Source organism: Tenrec ecaudatus, chromosome 9 (genome assembly GCF_050624435.1).
Source record: "Tenrec ecaudatus isolate mTenEca1 chromosome 9, mTenEca1.hap1, whole genome shotgun sequence".
NCBI lineage: Eukaryota > Metazoa > Chordata > Mammalia > Afrosoricida > Tenrecidae > Tenrec > Tenrec ecaudatus.
This window is the reverse complement of record NC_134538.1, coordinates 154,305,401-154,322,050: the sequence shown is the minus strand read 5'-3', so window position 1 is coordinate 154,322,050 and position 16,650 is coordinate 154,305,401. Positions and strand designations below refer to the sequence as shown.

Sequence of the window (16,650 nt, the reverse complement as noted above, 5' to 3'; positions counted from 1 at the left end):
ACTTCCTTTTCTTTGGATTAAAGAAAAGCAAAGGGCTCTTCTTTCGCTAATAAGGAGCCTAGTGGATGCATTGGGTTAAACCTCAGGCTGCTAACCAAAAGGTCAGCAGTTCAAACCCCCCAGTCTCTCCCAAGGAGGAAAATGAGGTTGTCTGCTCCCGTGGAGATGGAAGAACAAATCTTCACAGCCTGAGCAATACTAAGGAACATCTCTACCCTGCTCAGTCGGGCCTCTGTGGGTCAGAAGCGACTCCATGGCAGTGGGGTTCTGTTTGGGGTCGGGGTCCTTTGCTAACCAAGCCCCAGGTGGTCAGGCTGCCTTTGAATGGGATCTGCCAGGTTTTAAAGCCCTTCAAGTGGGACACCTGACTTCAAGTGGGATTGCCAGGGGGCCTGGGAGCAGGCCTGTGGCAGCCGCCCAGCACATGCTCCCCCACCTTCTGGGCTCTGGTCCCCATGGCACTGAGGCCCAGTGTGCCTCGGGGTGCTTAGTGGCACGTCTCCAGTTGCTGCTCATGCCTCCTGCTCCCCCCCCCCCATCCTCTTCCTGGTCATGTGACCATGGCTTTTATCCCCACAGAACCTGAACGGCGTGTCCACCATCACCAGCCCCAGTCAAACAGCAAACACCCCAAACAAGAAGCAGCTCTCATTCCAGGTAACAGCTCGTGAGTTTGAGCTCTGTTTTGCACGTCAGGCAGAGATGAAATCCTGAAATCCCAGGCCTGTGAGCGAGTGGGCGACCAGGTCTTGTCTCCCTGGATGCATGCGCTCAAGCACCACGGTGCGCTTCTAGTTCCCAAGTCGATGCATTCCACTCAAATGCTGCTTTGACGGTCTGCGTCCTGATTTGCACGTAAGACGTCACGAGAGGAAAGGATCATGGGCCAGAGGCTCGGTGAGTCTCTGCCAGCTTTTCAGGGCTGTTCCGAAGGGCCAAGCCTCTTCTTAATCGGGGCTTCCTAAAATGACCTGATGGGAGGACAGTGTGAGGTAGCCTCTTCTCCATGCCACTCCTCCAGCCCGGCCCACTGACCTCATGCCAGGCCTCCCGTAGGCTCACAAAGAGCCAGTGGCCTGACACCAGTGATCGCCGCACGCAGCACTGTGCCCAACAGCCAAAAGGTGTAAACCACCGGGACATCCACGGGCAGATGAACAGGCGGAGAAAAGGTTCCACGTGCACCATGGAACCTCCCCCATGGAACGGGCCCGATGCACGCCACAGCACAGCTGACCCTTCACAGCAGAATGCTGAGTGAAGCCGTCACAAAAGAACAGACCACCGGCGATCCACGTCTGTGACATAGTCACCTACGTAGTGACCAAAGTCTCCTCGTGGCTAGCGGTGATGGATCGAAGGAGAAACAGGAATCAAAAGAAAACACTGTCCATTCATGTTGCTGCCGTTAGGCCTTGTTGATTGGGCCTCACTCCCGGCGACCTGATGTACAGCGGGAACCACGGCCTCGTTCCGCAGCGCCTTCCACACGGTGGCTGTGGTTCTGAGGCCATTGTGACAGCCACTGTGTCCATCCAGCTCCTTGCCAGTCTTCCTCTTTTTCATGGACTACCTACTTGCCAAGCAGGATGTCCTTTTCCAGGGACCGGTCTCTCCTGGCAGCGTGTCCAGGTGATGGGAGACAGTCTCGCCGTCCTGGTGGCTAAGGAGCTGTCTGGCTGTCCTTCTTCCAAGACTGATGTGTCTGTACTTCTGGCAGTTTGTGGTCCTTTCGATCTTCCTTGCCAGCACCACCATTCAACTGCATGAATTCTGCTAAGTCTTTGTTATTCACTGCCCGGCGTTCACCTGCCAATCAGACAACCGAACGCACGATAGTGTCGGTCAACAGCAGCATTACCAAGCACAGCGCCGTAACCCACTATTCCTTACTCCAGGGAGAACTCCACGTGCTTTGCATCCATTACTTCATTTGTTTTTCCTCAATCCCAGCACCCCACCCCCCACTCCCCTCCCCTCCTCCCCTGGTGACCATGAATCGGCCCTCTGTCTTAATGCATTTGCCTGCTGGAGGTAGTTCCTCAATGGGGGAGCCTCCAGGGCTCACCTGCTCGTGTCTGGCTTACTTCACCAGCCGTCCGTCTCCGAGGCCCATCCTCCTGGCAGCAGGTGTCTCTTTATGGCTGTGGGATGCCACGTTTGGGTATACGTCCATCTGCTGTGGAGCCTCGTGGCCACTGCTACTCCACTTGTTCTTCACAACAACCACACAAAGAAAATGCCATGTTCTGATGGTGGCAGCACTGGTACAAGTTCGCCCAATGTAATTGATCGATGGATGGTTATGACATCTGTAAGAGCCTCCAATAAAATGATCGATACAAAAATATTAAAAAAGAAAATACCATTTGCCCCATCGTACAGAGGAAGAAACTGAGGCTTAGAGGCATGCCCCAGTGGGTCACTGGTAGGACCAGGAGTGGGATTTGTCCCATGGTTCCCCCTGCCCCAGGTGCCTCCTGCCTCTCAAGCTTGCCTAGCCCGACAGCCAGGCTGGGTGGCAGAGGGTCACTAGCTTTCCTTCTGCAGGAGAAGCCCCTGGTCCCGACCGGCAGCCCCAGGAGCCAGGAGCCGAGCAGGAAGTACAGGTCCCAGCATGACCGGATGGTCTGCAAGTGTCTGTCACTGGGTATCTCCTACGCCGCCACCATCGGGGGCCTGACCACCATCATCGGCACCTCCACCAGCCTCATCTTCCTGGAGCACTTCAACAAGTAAGCCCCTCCCCGCTCAGCAACCTGTCAGGGATGGGCCAGGAGCTGCTGCGGGCTGAGCGGGCAGTGGGACCATTTCTACCCCGAGAGGAGAGGGAACAGAGGCAAAGGGGTCATTACAGAGAGACAGACAACGTGCTTCTGGGGGAGCCCACAGTGGGGGGGGCGCCCACTCAGTCTGGAGGGATGAAGTCCTACCTGGGAGCAGGTAGGTCTGAAGGGTGAGTCCAGGGAACAAGATGGGACAGATTGCCCAGACAAAGGAGCGGGGTCCAGGTTAGTGGCATGGGAGCATGATGCCATTGAGAGCAGAGATTTGGCCCCGGAGGGAAATGGGTGGATCAGAGCGGACCCCAAACACACCCTCAAGGTGACGAGAAGAAGCCCTGTGGGGCATTCTCAGCAGGGAGCCAGGTGACCCGACTGGCAGTTTGGAATGCTCGTTCTGGATGATGGGAAGGTGAAGACTGGGCGGAAAGGCGAAAGCTACAGCAGAGAACTGCCCCCCAGGGCACAGGGCCAGGCTTGGAGTAGAGAGGAGGTTGGAGATATTCAGGACGGGGGTGATGGGCCATGGGGTGGGGGGCGGTGTGGGGAAGAGCCTGAGAGAGGAAAAAGCAAGTCTTGACTGTCGGTCCGGGCTCCAGCAGCTGACAGGACAGAGTCGCCCTTTTCCTGAGTCAAGGAGGAGCTTGTTGGAGAGGAGAGCAGGCATGAGGCTTGGGCACAAGTTGGCGGAGAGGTGGAGATGGAGCCCTGCATCTCAGGCGGTCTAAGTCAAAGGCAAGGCTAGCTTCCTGGGTGTTGAGCCTACACCTGTCTTGCAATCCTGAATTGGTTTTTTTGAACCATGGACCCCACAGTTTTATTTTGCCCCCCAAATTAGATAGCCATTGCCCCCCGATGATGGGAGAGAGATGTGATTGTCGGTTCCTGTCAGCATTTACAGCCTGGGGTCCCTATCTTGGCTATGAGTTGGAATTGGCTCTATGGCAGTGGTCAGTCTTGGGGCATGCATATGTCTAGTACAGGGGTCCTCAAACTATGGCCCGCAGACCACATGTGGCCCGCCAAGGACATTTATCCATCCCGCCAGGTGTTTTTGCCCTGTTTTGTTTTTTTACTTCAAAATACGATATGTGCAGTGTGCATAGGAATTTTTTCATAGTTTTGTTTTGTTTTTTAACTATAGTTCAGCCCTCCAATGGTCTGAGGGACAGTGAACTGGCCCCCTGTTTAAAAAGTTTGAGGACCCCTGGTCTAGTCATTGAAACCGCAGGGTTGGATGGGATGGCTCGGGGAGACGGTATAGACTTGGGACAGCAGTGGGCATAAATGTGAGGCTGGGCCATTGGAAGTAGAGGCTATTAGAAAGAGAGAGGGGGGCTAAAAGGACATCCGGCAGGAAAGTGGGCATCCAGGAACATCTAGTGTCATGCTACCCAAGGGCATAAAGTGCTTCAAGAAAGAAGTCACGGTTTCCAACGCTTAAACCACCACATGAGCAAGCAACGAAGGATTAAGATGCTTAGGGACTCCAAGGTCATGGGGACGGCAGCCTCGGCAGGATGGTCAAGTGGGGGGAACAGAAGCCAGGTGGGAGTGCTGGAGGAGGACGCTGGAGGGGCGAGCTGGGAGGTGCTGGAATGATAAGCGGGCAGGGGGTGGGGGTGGTGAAGGAGGGTCATGAGGGTGCTTAATCGCTGATGAGGAAGATGAAAGCTTCAGGGTGGGATTGGGGAGGGGGTGGGTACAACCAGGGAATGGAGCATAGAGGAAGTAACCGTGGGCTGGAGGAGAGACACAACTGTCACTTCGGGAAGGAAGGAGGGGTGCAGGGGACGTGGAGGGAGGGAGAATCAGTGGTTCCCCAGAACCTGCACCTCAGGGACCTTCACCCCGTTTTCCTCGGGCCAGCCTCTGAGCTCCTGGTTCACTGTGTGATTAGGCCAGTCCATCGTCCCATAGTCTACTTCTTGGGTGATAAAAGGGTACCCATACCCGTGCCGGGGGCTTCCCTGCACCTTAGTTAGCCGTTGTCGCGATAGCAAAAACACCACAGGTGGATGGCTTGAAGGATCAGAAACCATTTCCCACAGCTGAGAATAAAAGTCTGAGTTAGGGAGTCAGGTCTCCGTTGTGGGGGAAGATGCCTGTCTCTTTTCGGCTTCTGTTCCTCTTTCTGTTCTTTCTCGACCTCCCTCGTCTGTGCTCTTCGATATCTCAAAGGTGGTTGGCTCCCAACACACCCTACACTGGTGGTCTGCCTCAGTAACAAAGTGAGGAAACCCTTCGTCCAGGTTCAGTGTAGACCCAAAACATAACCTATCCCTATTTCAGACGCAAAGCGAGCCAAGAGGACAGAGTAAAACTGTCCTCTAGGTTTCCAGAGTGATCTCTCCAGCACTGACTACCGCATTTTTAAATTTTGTCTAGCTGGTGGGTTCAAACCACTGATCTTTCGGTTAGCATCGAATCACGTATCCCCTGCACCACGCCTCCTTGTCCGCCTGCCATCGAGCCCATTCCTATCTCAGGAACCCTACCTGAGATTTCCAAGGCTGCACATCTTTACCAGTGGTGCCAGCCTCGTCTTTCTCCCGGGGAGATGCTGGCGAGGTTGGACCACCAGCTCAGTGGTTTAAAGTCTGGCGCTTAATCCACAGCGCCACCAGAGAGACCTTTTTCACAGATGGAAGGCTAAGGATATTGCTTGATCCTTTTGACATTCTGTTGTGTCACCTTCCTTTGAAATGGACACAAATATGGGTCTCTTCCAGTTAGTTGCCCAAAAAGGCAGCTCCCAAATTTCTTGACATGTACAAGGGAGTGTTTCCATTGCTGCATCCATTCATTGAAACGTTTCCATGGGGACGCCAGCAATTCCCGGAGCCTGCTTGCTCAGTGCAAATGCCTTCCGTGCCACATGGACATCTTCTTCAACACCATCTGTTCTGGACCTTAGGCTACCTCTTAAATGAGCAAAAACTATATATACAAGCAGGTCCGCCAAGACTTGACCTCGGATTGCTCACCACTGACTTTAGGTTAGCATCTAAGTGCTTAACTGTTTGTGCCACCAAGACTCCTTATAGACCTTTGTCAACATCAAGTTTGATTGCTTACATGCCCCTTTTTAGCTTAAGTCATAGTTCTTTGTTGGGCCCTGTGACGGTCCCTTAATAATGTTTTCTAGAGAATGGTCATCGTGTGTAGATATTGTTGTCCTTATACCTGACCCTTCGCTCGGGGGAGTATCTTACTTACTCCCTGCGGGGGTCGGCCCTTCTCTAACCACTGCCCTGGCTCTTTACCTCCAGCCAGTACCCAGCCGCAGAGGTGGTCAACTTTGGCACATGGTTCCTCTTCAGCTTCCCCATCTCCCTCATCATGCTGGTGGTCAGCTGGTTCTGGATGCATTGGCTGTTCCTGGGCTGCAAGTAAGGTTCCAGGGCTCTGCAGATGCCCCAGACTCTCCTCCAGGGGACGCTGCAGAATGGCTGCCCGTGGACTCCATCGGGAGCCAGGCGCTCTAACTGTCCAAGTGATACAATGGAATGCTCTCCATCCCAAATCATTGGTTAGAGGGCCTTTCTTCCAAGGCACCTCAGGGTGCCCACTCACTGCCCACCAACTCCAAGCCCATCAGGCGTCTGCACCTGCGGGCTCACAGCAGCACCCCAGAGATTGACCCTGGTGTCCACAAGGGACAGGGAAGGAGCTGGTTGGAGAGCGGCTGTGTGGTCTGGCTGATGAAAGTTGAGGGGCAGAGGGGGCTCCTGGAGGGATGGTGCTGTTAGGGTCCCCTCCAGCGAGCTTCCTTTACGCCTGTGCATCTCCCCCCTCTGCAGTTTCCGAGAGACCTGCTCTCTGAGCAAGAAGAAGAAGACCAGGAGGGAAGAGCTGTCGGAGAGGAGGATCCGGGCGGAGTATGAGAAGCTGGGCGACCTCAGGTAAAGCGGGCAGCTGCCCATCCTCTCTCCTCGCCCACGCTGTCACACAGCCACAGCCTTGGTCTAGCCCGTCTAGGGCGGAGGTGGGACTTGCCTCAACTGGAATCCAGGCGCTTAGAAGCTGCCAGAGCCAGGCTGGCCAGGATCTCGGGCGGCCGCCCTTCCCAGTGGCCGTGGTGGGGACGGGTACAATGTCGGAGGGAAAGGCAGCATTTTCACCCGTTGGGAGCAGGCTGGATTCTTTTCAGCATCCAGAGTCCCCCTCCCAGAGGTCCAGTGGTCACTGCTAGCAAGACAGCAGACTGTCCTGTTGGTAGGAAAAGGTGACATTACCCTCTGACGTCAAGATAGAAAGTTCCAGAAACCGCTCACAGTGCAGCCGTTGCACTTGCTTGCCCGAGGTGACCCGGCATCCTTTCCCGAGGTGTGGCAATTGGCTAAGCTCCGGGGAGGTGCAGGCGGTTAACACACTGGATCTCCAACCCAAAGGTTAGAGGTTCTAGCCTCCTGCACCTCGCAAGAAAAGCCTGGTGCTGTCCCGCAGAAAAAGGAAAGCCTCGCGTGCACATTCCTGCTCAGGCACAAGGGGTGTGTGAGTCAGAATCAACAGGTGGGGGTGGGGGGTCACATACCACTTGCACGGGGCTCAGGTAGCAGCCGTGTGGTTTTAACAAGCCTTCCCTCGATCAACATAATGCACTGCGTTCATTGTGGAGAAAGTTTTAAATACAGAAAAGAGAGAGAACCTGGCCTGCTGGCACCTCCCACTGCCACCCTGATGCCGCTCCAGTGCTCTTCTGGTTCACAGTTGCCTGGGGATCTGGGGGGTAAAACTCCCTGCAGACCCACTGTGGTTTCCTCTCTCTCCTCTTCCACTTGGTCTTTGCCAGTCCCTGTTCTCCCATGTTGGTCACTTTCCCTGATACGTCATGGCAGCGTGAATGGTCTCTGGTTCCCCGGAGATGCGACTCCCGGGGCATGCTCGCTGTCTGTCGTGGGATGTCCCTGGGGTTGTAGGCAGAGTGGGTTAGGCATTGGGCTGTGAACCGCAGGGTCAGCAGTTGGAAACCACCGGCTGCTCCGTGTAAAGGCTCCTGACTCAGAAGCCCCCGGGGGCCGCTCCCCACTGCCCTCTAGGGTTGCTGAGTCGGAAGGGGTGAGATGGCCGTGAGTCTCTTGCCACATGAACATGTCCTGTCTCGTTCTCGGGCTCCTGGACCCTCACAGAGCTTCCCCACGCCAGGGACCCACTGGGCCCCCTCCTCAAAGGCTGTGTCTTCTACTGCTTTTACTTTCCCGTGGGCCATCCCATGCCCGCACTCTGTCCCCTCCTCACCTCTCGCGTGAGCGCTGTTCTGACATCACCCCAGGCCTCTTCCTGGGTGGGCAAGACCAACATGGCCCCCTCCACTCCTGCACCCCAGGAGCACCCACAGTGAAGAGGGGTGTGCTAAAAGGCGTGTCCCCGACCGGGAGGGTCTTTCTGCTTCCCTCGGCAGCTACCCTGAGATGGTGACTGGCTTCTTCTTCATCCTGATGACGGTGCTGTGGTTCACCAGGGAGCCCGGCTTTGTCCCCGGCTGGGACTCCTTCTTTGAGAAGTAAGTGAGGCCATCGTGTCCTCAGGAGCAAGCGCCTGCTCCCAGTTCTTCTTCAGAGACTCCTGGGGCAAGCATGGGGCTGGGAGATGGGAATGGCCGCTCTCTTCAGGGGAGCTGCCGTCCTTGGTGGTTAAAGCATTCGGCTCTCCCCCAAAAGACCCACCAGACTCTCCTTGTGTAGGCAGTCCCAGCCTCAGGCGCCTTAGGATGGGGCAGCTCTGCTCTGTCAGACAGAGGCACTGAGTCGGATTCCATTCACTGCTAGTGGGTTTGGTGAGTCGGGGGGTGGGGAGGGGGGCTTTGAGAGAGAGAGGAAAAAGAGGCATTGGTGAGCTAGTGTAGAAATCTCACCTCTCCCGTGGAGACAGACCCTCATGGTGAGTCTCCATCCGGCCTGTCAGTGGAGGCCCGTGTGTGGCTGTGGTCAAGTTTCCAGACTGGGTGTTCAGGAAGAAAGGCCCCGGTGATCTGCTTCTGACAATGAGCCAGTGAGAACCATGAGTCCCACAGTCAGATCGGCATGTGTCCATGGCTGGGCTGACAGGCCAGCAGCTGAGAACACATGCTCACGGGCCAGACACTGCCCATGATCAGTGTGGCGTGTGACGACCATTGGGGAGGAGGTATCACCTCTAGACTCAGTCCTAAGAGGGGGTGGGTCCTTGTGTTCAGAGTGCACGGTGGGAGACCCCACCACCACCCTCCCACCTCCCCCAGAGCAGCCCTGGCCCTGCCTCCATGACCGCGCTTCTCTCTCTGCTAGGAAAGGCTACCGCACGGATGCCACCGTCTCCGTCTTCCTCGGCTTCCTGCTCTTCCTGATCCCGGCCCAGAAGCCGTGCTTTGGGAAGAAGGCTGATGATGGTGAGGGAGGCGCTGGGGCTGGCTCAGGTGGAAGGAGTCCCAGCCCAGAGACCCCATCCCCGTCCCTGTCCCCGGGAGCAGCGTGTCCTCCCTGCAGTCTGCAGCCCGACTGTCTCTGAGCCCCGCTCTGCTTCTCTGTCCCCGTGAGCAGAGGACCCGCAGGAGCCCTGGAAGGGCTTGGAGCCCATCATCACGTGGAAGGACTTCCAGAAGACCATGCCCTGGGAGATTGTCATCCTCGTGGGAGGCGGCTACGCACTGGCCTCGGGCAGCAAGGTACCACCCGGTGGTACGGGGCAGCACAGGGAGGGTGCCATCGGGAGGGAGACTCCCTCCCACTGCTCCTCCCTGCCTGTCCCTGAGCAGGGCCCAGTGTGGGGCACCATGCGGGGCTCGGGGGCAAGTCCCCAGCAGCTGGAGGTCAGTGGTGAGCACAGGGGTGCCTGCCGGGGAAATGGCTGTGCCAGGGAGAGGACTGAGGGGCTGTGGCCAATTGGCTGTGCATTTGCCAGGCGGTGGCCGGGAAGCCGGAGGGCAGGAGGCGGCATGGGCTTCACAGCCGTGGAAAATGAGTGAGCGTGGGCTCAAGGGCTGGAGTCAGAGAGTCGGGTTTCTGGGCACTGTCACGGAAGTCAGAGCCAGTCGGCCATAGAAGGGAGCCCATGTAGGGGACAATGCCTGGCATACTTGGGGCGGGGGTCACTCCAAAGCTCAGCGGGCCACTTGTTCTTTGAGGCAGGTTTGGCCCTCCCTGCTGGGCCTGAGCCTCTCCCAGCCAAGCGGACAGTGAGAGCCATCCTGCTGGTGGCTGTGCGTGGACAGGTGTTAGTAATGGGATCCGTGCAGATGGCCACTGGAGAAGGTTGTCCAAAGGCCCTCGTAGACGGCAGTCCCCCGTGCCGGCCGGCCCCCCGTGCTGGCCATGCTGAGTGTGCGTCTCCATCAGCGGGTTGCTGAGGCCAGAGAAGACTCTGACCCCTCCCACGGAGATGGGCTTAGCTCCCTGCAGGCTGCCTTCCTCTAGTCAAACTGCCAGGGTGCAGTCCGGCCCGCCCCTGCCCCCCAAACCACAGGAGAGGCTACCACCCAAAGACACCAGAAACATCTTCTTTCTCCATGATTAGAAAAAAAAGGAGTCCAAAGGCAGAGTTGTGGAGGACACATGCCCTCTGGGGGTGCTGGTGGACTGCAGGATCGGCCTGATCCTAACGAGCAGAGAGGCCTCCGGGCAGTCAGGGCAGAGGGGGGAAAGTGAGACGGCCTGGGGTCCCTGCCAGCCACTCATCCACCCCCCTCCAGTCTGCACAGTCCTGTGAGGAGAGCTGTCCCAGCTTCCTGGTCACGGGCTCACCCTCCCCACAGAGCTCCGGCCTCTCCTCGTGGATCGGGCGCCAGATGCTGTCCCTGAGCAGCCTCCCGCCGTGGGCTGTCACCCTGCTGGCCTCCATCCTGGTGTCCATTGTCACTGAGTTTGTGAGCAACCCGGCCACCATCACCATCTTCCTGCCCATCCTGTGCAGTCTGGTGAGCACATGGGCTCCCGGGAGGCAGGGGCTGAGGGCCGGGGTCTGGGTAACCTCCCCTGGTCACTGCCCCCACCACCACCGCCTTTCACGGTTGGTGTTCAAACGAGGAGTGAAAGTGAGATTTTCCCAGGAGCGCGTGACGACTCACTAGATCCATGAATTCAGCAGACACAGGGTCTGGAAGCCCTCTGCCTACAGACTGGAATTGGCTTCAGGAGCATCACGACCAGACCGCCCCCAGCAAGGGCTCCAAGCACCCCCAGCCCCAGATCCCAAAGACTGGGCAACAGAACCACGTCACCCCAGGGTCCCAACTCTTCACAACCAGTCCCCACGCTTCTCTCCTGAGATAAGACGCAACTAGGGTGATAGGAAGGTGACCTCAGAAAGGTGTAACCCACACACACACAAACACAGCTGTGAAGAAAGACTGGCTGGGCTGGCCTGTCTTCACCATCTGCACCCAGTTTCGCTGTCCAGAGGGGCAGTCTGTGAAGGGAGCCAGGCAAGTCCTGTCCCATGCCCTCAGACTGATTTGCTAGTGATGGAGAAATGGGTAAGAAACAGCTGCCAGATGTTGAGGGGTCCCTGCTACCCCTAGAAAAACGCACGACCCCACACTGCACCTGCCCCGCTATTCGGTGGCACCTCCGCTGCGCCACCTCACCCCAAGTCCTCCCTGTTCCCCAGGCATCCTGGGGGGGAGCAAGTGAGTTCAGTCTATGAGAATTTGGCATAATTGAGGGCAAGCTAGCCTGCAGGCTCCAGCCCCACAAGGGTCTTAGCAAGAAGAAAGCCGGAGGAGGGGCTCCCAGCTTCCATCAAAGCAGCCAATGCACAAGACAGGATTTTTGTTTGAAGAATTTCTCCAGCTAAGACTAAAGTTTGAAAACCAGTCCCATAGACAAGCACCTAGAAAGTAAGCACCCCATAACTAGGAGGCAGCTCAGAATCCATACTCATGGAAGCGCACACATTTACCCACTAGGGCCACACTGTGGGCCGGGCCACTGACCCAGCATGACTGTCCAGCACGGCAGCACTGAAGCACACGTGTGGTGTGAGCACAGGGACTGAACGCTGCACGTCTAAAGAATATGTGTGATATGAGACAGGGGTGGAGCTTCACATACGAAGCAGCATGTGTATGGTATGAGCACCAGGTTGGAGCTCTTTGTGCCTGACGAGGGTGTGTGGTGTGAGCACAGGGACGGAACTCCATGAGTCTGACGAGGGTGTGTGGTGTGAGCGCAGGGACTGAACTCCATGAGTCTGAAGAGGGTGTGCGGTGTGAGCGCAGGGACTGAACTCTGCAAGTCTAAAGCATGTGTGTGGTGTGAGCTCACTGACGGAGCTCCATGAGTCTGACGAGGGTGTGCGGTGTGAGCGCAGGGACTGAACTCTGCAAGTCTAAAGCATGTGTGTGGTGTGAGCTCACTGACGGAGCTCCATGAGCCTGTAGTGTGTGTGGTGTGAGTGCAGGGATGGGGCGCCATGAGTCTGACCTCAGCCTGACGTCTGTGCTTTCTCTGCCCCCACAGTCCGAGACGCTGCACATTAACCCGCTCTACACCCTCATCCCAGTCACCATGTGCATCTCCTTTGCAGTGATGCTGCCCGTAGGCAACCCTCCCAATGCCATTGTCTTCAGCTACGGGCACTGCCAGATCAAAGACATGGTGAGTTCCCAGCCTTCTCCAGAAGCAGATTCTTTTGCCGCAATGGCCCTGGTGCGCCTGCACTCCGTCTGGTGTGGTGGAAAGAACCACCGGTGCCAGGAGAATGGCTTTGTGCGTCCTTGTCAGTTGCCATCGAGTCGGCTCTGCCCCTTGGCGACCCTGTGTGTACAAAACAGCTGCTCGGACATTTCAGAAGCACACCGCCACGCCTGAGCTGCCTCTCGGGGGGTTCAAGCCCCCAACCTTGAGACTAGTTGTTGAGCCTTAGCTGTACCACCAGGGAGCTCGTTGATCCTGAAGCATCAAGAGTAGCAGTAATACCTGCTATCGGCCCTTGTCTGGGAGGCAGCAGGGGTGGGGGCTGCTGCAACTGGGTGTCGTGGATTCTGGCTCCTGGTGACCCTGCATGACGGAGCAGGAGAGACCCACTGGGTTTCCCAGATGCAATCTAGATGGGACACTTGCCAGGTCTTCCTTGGCCGCTGAGACCTGGGCTGTGTCAGCACCAAGACCCTTTGTGGTTTGAGGGCTGGGAACCATTGAATCAGGCACACAATCTCTTTGTCCACCACTGTCTTAGTCAGGGTAGATTAGAAAAACAAATCCATAGAAACTCATATGTGTATAAGAGAGAGTTTTATATAAAGGGTAATTGTACATTAAGAAAGCATCCCAACCCAGCCCAGTCCAAGCCCACAAGTCTGATATTAGCCCATGTGTCCAATACCAATCTATAAAGTCCTCTTCAGACTCACGAAACACAAGCAATGACACTGAATGCAGGACAATCACAGGCCAGTGAGTAGAAAGTCTTTCAATCCAGTGGCAGTATAAGCATCTCAGGGCTGGCAGGGGTCTCTACATGGCTTCTCTAGCTTCAGAGATCTGGAGGCATCAGGGTAGGTCCATGTGGCTTCTCCAGCTCCCAGGGCGTAGCACCATGTGTCTTGTCAGTAGAGCCAGGGAATGAGCAAAGAGATAGTGTCTCCCTTTTCCAAGAAGGAATAAACAGATTTCCCAGAATTCTCAGGAGAAGGCCATGCCCACACAGAGGCCTCATTGGCTATGATCCGATTGACAGACTAGACTCTATCTCTCCCCTCTTAATCCTCTCATATTGACACCAGATTAGGTAACTACCGCAGTGCAGGAGCGGGCGGCAATGTCCTTCTGTTGATCACATGGTGGCTACAAGTTGGAGCCTTCTCAAGGTCATCTAACATCAGGCTGAAAGCAGGGTCCTTCCATTTAGCTGCTCCCCCCCCCCCCACCTTCCAGGTAGAAATTCCCCAAGGCTGCACTGGCTGAAGGGTCCCCTCTGGAGCTCATCTCTCGATTCAGCGGGGCTCACAAAGGGTGGCTTTGAGGAGACAGGTCCACTGACCGGGTGGCTGGCCACACTCACTGTCCACCCACAGTCTGTCCTTGCTGCCTGGCTTGGTAAAATCCCTGGCTGGTGGCGGAGGGGCAACAAGCACGGATGCAAGTTCCTGGGCCAGGAAAAACATTGTGTTGCAGCCCAAACTCTCCACTGGAAGATGGGAGGATGGGCTGCGGCTGAGGGCAGACACTCAGGCCGTCGCCACACAACCGCTGGTCAAAGGCAGCTGGAGAGTTGCAGGCCAGGGCGGGCCCAGCAGCCCCGTGTCCCCCACATTCTGGTCTCTGCCCAGGCCAGCCTCCCACTCAGGGACTCCAGGGCCAGGGGAGCCTGTCTGCTCTCTCAGAGACACCTCCTGGGTTCTATTTGCAGTTTCCATGTCCTCATCTGCTCGTGAGGAGACCCACATGCCAGGGGTTCCTCAACTGCCTTCCTGTGGTCCCTGGGGGACTTGCCCCTCTCGTCCAAGGACCCATGTCCACCATGTCCACAGCAAAGGCCCAAGGGGACAGGTGATGGGCAAGTCCGGGCCAGGACCGAGGGGCCAGGCCAGCTCCTAGCCTTGGAACAGCTTCCCCGCGCCAGTTCCCCTTCACTGTGCCTGCCTGGTGGCGCTGCCTTGACTGTAGGCTGTGTGCCCCCCTCCCCCTGCCCCAGGTGGCCTGGCCCTGCCTGAACTTCCCTCACAGCCCCGCACCCAAGTGCCACCACCAGGGCAGGAGGGGGGGTGGGCAGAGCTGCTGAGTAGCATCCCCACCTTCCCTCAGGGGCTGGGCAGTGTCCCCAGGTGTCCCCAAGGTGTGCGACTCCCACAAGATGGCCCCTGAAAACCAAGGCACCGTGGCCCAGGGTTCCTGCAGGAATTGGCTCCATTTTGTTGTTGTTGTTATAATTTGCACTCCCTGTGGGTCAGAGCTGACCCTCGGGTTTATTAGAAGACAGTCGCCAGGCCTTCCTGGCGCCTCTGGGTGGACTTGAGCAGCCAGCCATTGACTTAAAGCTCGGGATTCACTATGCACGCAGCCCAAACGAACAACAGCAAGATAACTCAACTGCCATCTGGGTCGCTTCTGGCTCCTGAGGACAGAGGAGAGCTGGTCCCCAGGGTCTCTGAGGCTGTAACTTATCACGTGAACGGCCTGCCTCATCTTTCTCCCTCTGGGAAGCATGTGCGTGCCAGCTGCTGACCTTCCGGTTATCAGCCCAGTGCCTGACCCGCAGCACCACCATGGCTCTGTTAGCACCACCGGAAGCCTCGTGTATGCTGTCGTGTACCACTAAGTCGGTCCCAGCCCACAGTGACCCCGCAGGACAGAGTGGACCTGCCCTAAGCTGAGCTCCTTCTCCCAGAGAGCGGCTGGCTGATGGGTGCGAACCACCCCACCACAGGCTGTCCTTTCTCGGTCCAGTGCTGCACCACTGCGCCCCCAGGGCCCTCCCAAGTTCCCTCAATCCATGGGCCCCAGCAACTCATTACAAGGAGCACCATCCTCCTCCCGTTGCCCACAGGTGCTTCAGGGTGCACCCAGGTGACAGACCCCTGGGTGCCCCTGAGTGAGGAAGACCAGTGGTGTGTGTCCTGGTCCCCGGCTGCATGGCCACACCACAGACCCCCCACAGGACACACCTAGGCAGGAGGGGCGATGCTCAAGCAAGCCAGGGTCGCCTAGTCTGGGGACACAGACAGCGTCCCTCGGCCTGGGCTGCTCTGGTCAGTGGGAGTGACCGAGAGAGCTGGTTTGTGTCTGCAGGTCAAGGCTGGCCTGGGGATCAACGTCATTGGCCTGGTGATCGTCATGGTGGCCATCAACACGTGGGGAGTGAGCCTCTTCAACCTGGACACCTTCCCAGCCTGGGCGAGCGTCGGCAACATCACTGGCCAGCTCTAACGGGAGCGGGCGGCCTTGCTCAGCTGTGGAGCTGCCAGGGCCCGCTCGGCAGAATCTGAACCCCGGACCACAAAACCAGCAGGAGCCAAGCCTGTGCCGGGCCTGAGACACCCCTTCCCGGCCCCCAGGCAGAAGACGCGCCACCTCCACCCCAAGTGACGGGCAGGGATCCTCCTGCACCAAGCTCCCCGGGGACATCAGTGTCTTCTTCCCTGCCCTGCTCCTTGTCACCACCTCACAGGAAAACCTAGCCTCCCCGGCCCCCGCCCCTCCTCCAACTCTCTCTGCTGCCCTCTAAGGCTGGCAGGTCTCACGAAACCCAACCCAAGCCTTGGCCGAGTCCCGAGCAGAACTGCCCCATAATGGTATTCCACTGTCATCTGGACAGAAACCGCCAGCCCCCAGCGCTGTGGGCTAGACGCGGAGCTCTGACTCTTGTTTACTTTTACAGGCAGGTGGAAACCATTGGTACCCCTGGGGACCCGCCGGTCCCACCAGGCACCGTTCTAGGGGTTGGAGGAGAAATCCACAGTCCCCCCCGCCCCCCACCCCTGTGCAGAGAGGATGCCTCTCCAGGCAGTTCTCTCCTGTCTCCAGCCTAAGTGCTCGCCGCAGAGCCCCAGGGGTCTAGTACGATAGTGTGGACCCCGTCTCAGCATCTCCCTTCGGATGTAAGGGTGGCAGTGCCCCAGTGAAGTGTCAGGAGGGAGGACAGGCATTCACAGCCTGTTATTGTTATTTCTATCAGACACAAGGAATCGCTGTTCTCGAGAGGATCAAGTGGGTACAGAAAGGTCCAAACCAACAGCTGCCTACTTATCACTGAATCCCTTGAGGGGAGTGGGAATGTATGTCTCTCAGTCACAAAGCAGTAAACCAGAAGTGCTTACTAGATCCACTCATGGGCCAATCACTCCCCGAATCAAGGGCTCCTTATGCCTTCTGAAGACCAAGCTGTTCTCTCCACAACCCTTGCTCCATGGCCCAGCAACGCGCCTGGCCCTCCAGCTTGCTTGCTGATT

At 57.2% G+C, this 16,650-nt stretch overlaps 1 protein-coding gene across 1 annotated transcript in view; it reads left to right on the top strand.

Moving 5' to 3' along the window:
- Positions 1 to 15,760, top strand: part of SLC13A4 (solute carrier family 13 member 4) — a 32,388-nt gene extending 16,628 nt beyond the window's left edge. The window contains exons 7-16 of the mRNA XM_075558711.1: positions 580 to 657; positions 2,551 to 2,735; positions 6,056 to 6,175; positions 6,587 to 6,688; positions 8,188 to 8,289; positions 9,053 to 9,153; positions 9,305 to 9,429; positions 10,516 to 10,677; positions 12,221 to 12,358; positions 15,491 to 15,760. Coding sequence (XP_075414826.1) covers positions 580 to 657; positions 2,551 to 2,735; positions 6,056 to 6,175; positions 6,587 to 6,688; positions 8,188 to 8,289; positions 9,053 to 9,153; positions 9,305 to 9,429; positions 10,516 to 10,677; positions 12,221 to 12,358; positions 15,491 to 15,628 — 1,251 coding nt within the window. The 3' untranslated portion in view covers positions 15,629 to 15,760. The remainder of the gene's footprint in view (positions 1 to 579; positions 658 to 2,550; positions 2,736 to 6,055; positions 6,176 to 6,586; positions 6,689 to 8,187; positions 8,290 to 9,052; positions 9,154 to 9,304; positions 9,430 to 10,515; positions 10,678 to 12,220; positions 12,359 to 15,490) is intronic.
- The last annotated feature ends 890 nt before the right edge of the window (positions 15,761 to 16,650 follow it).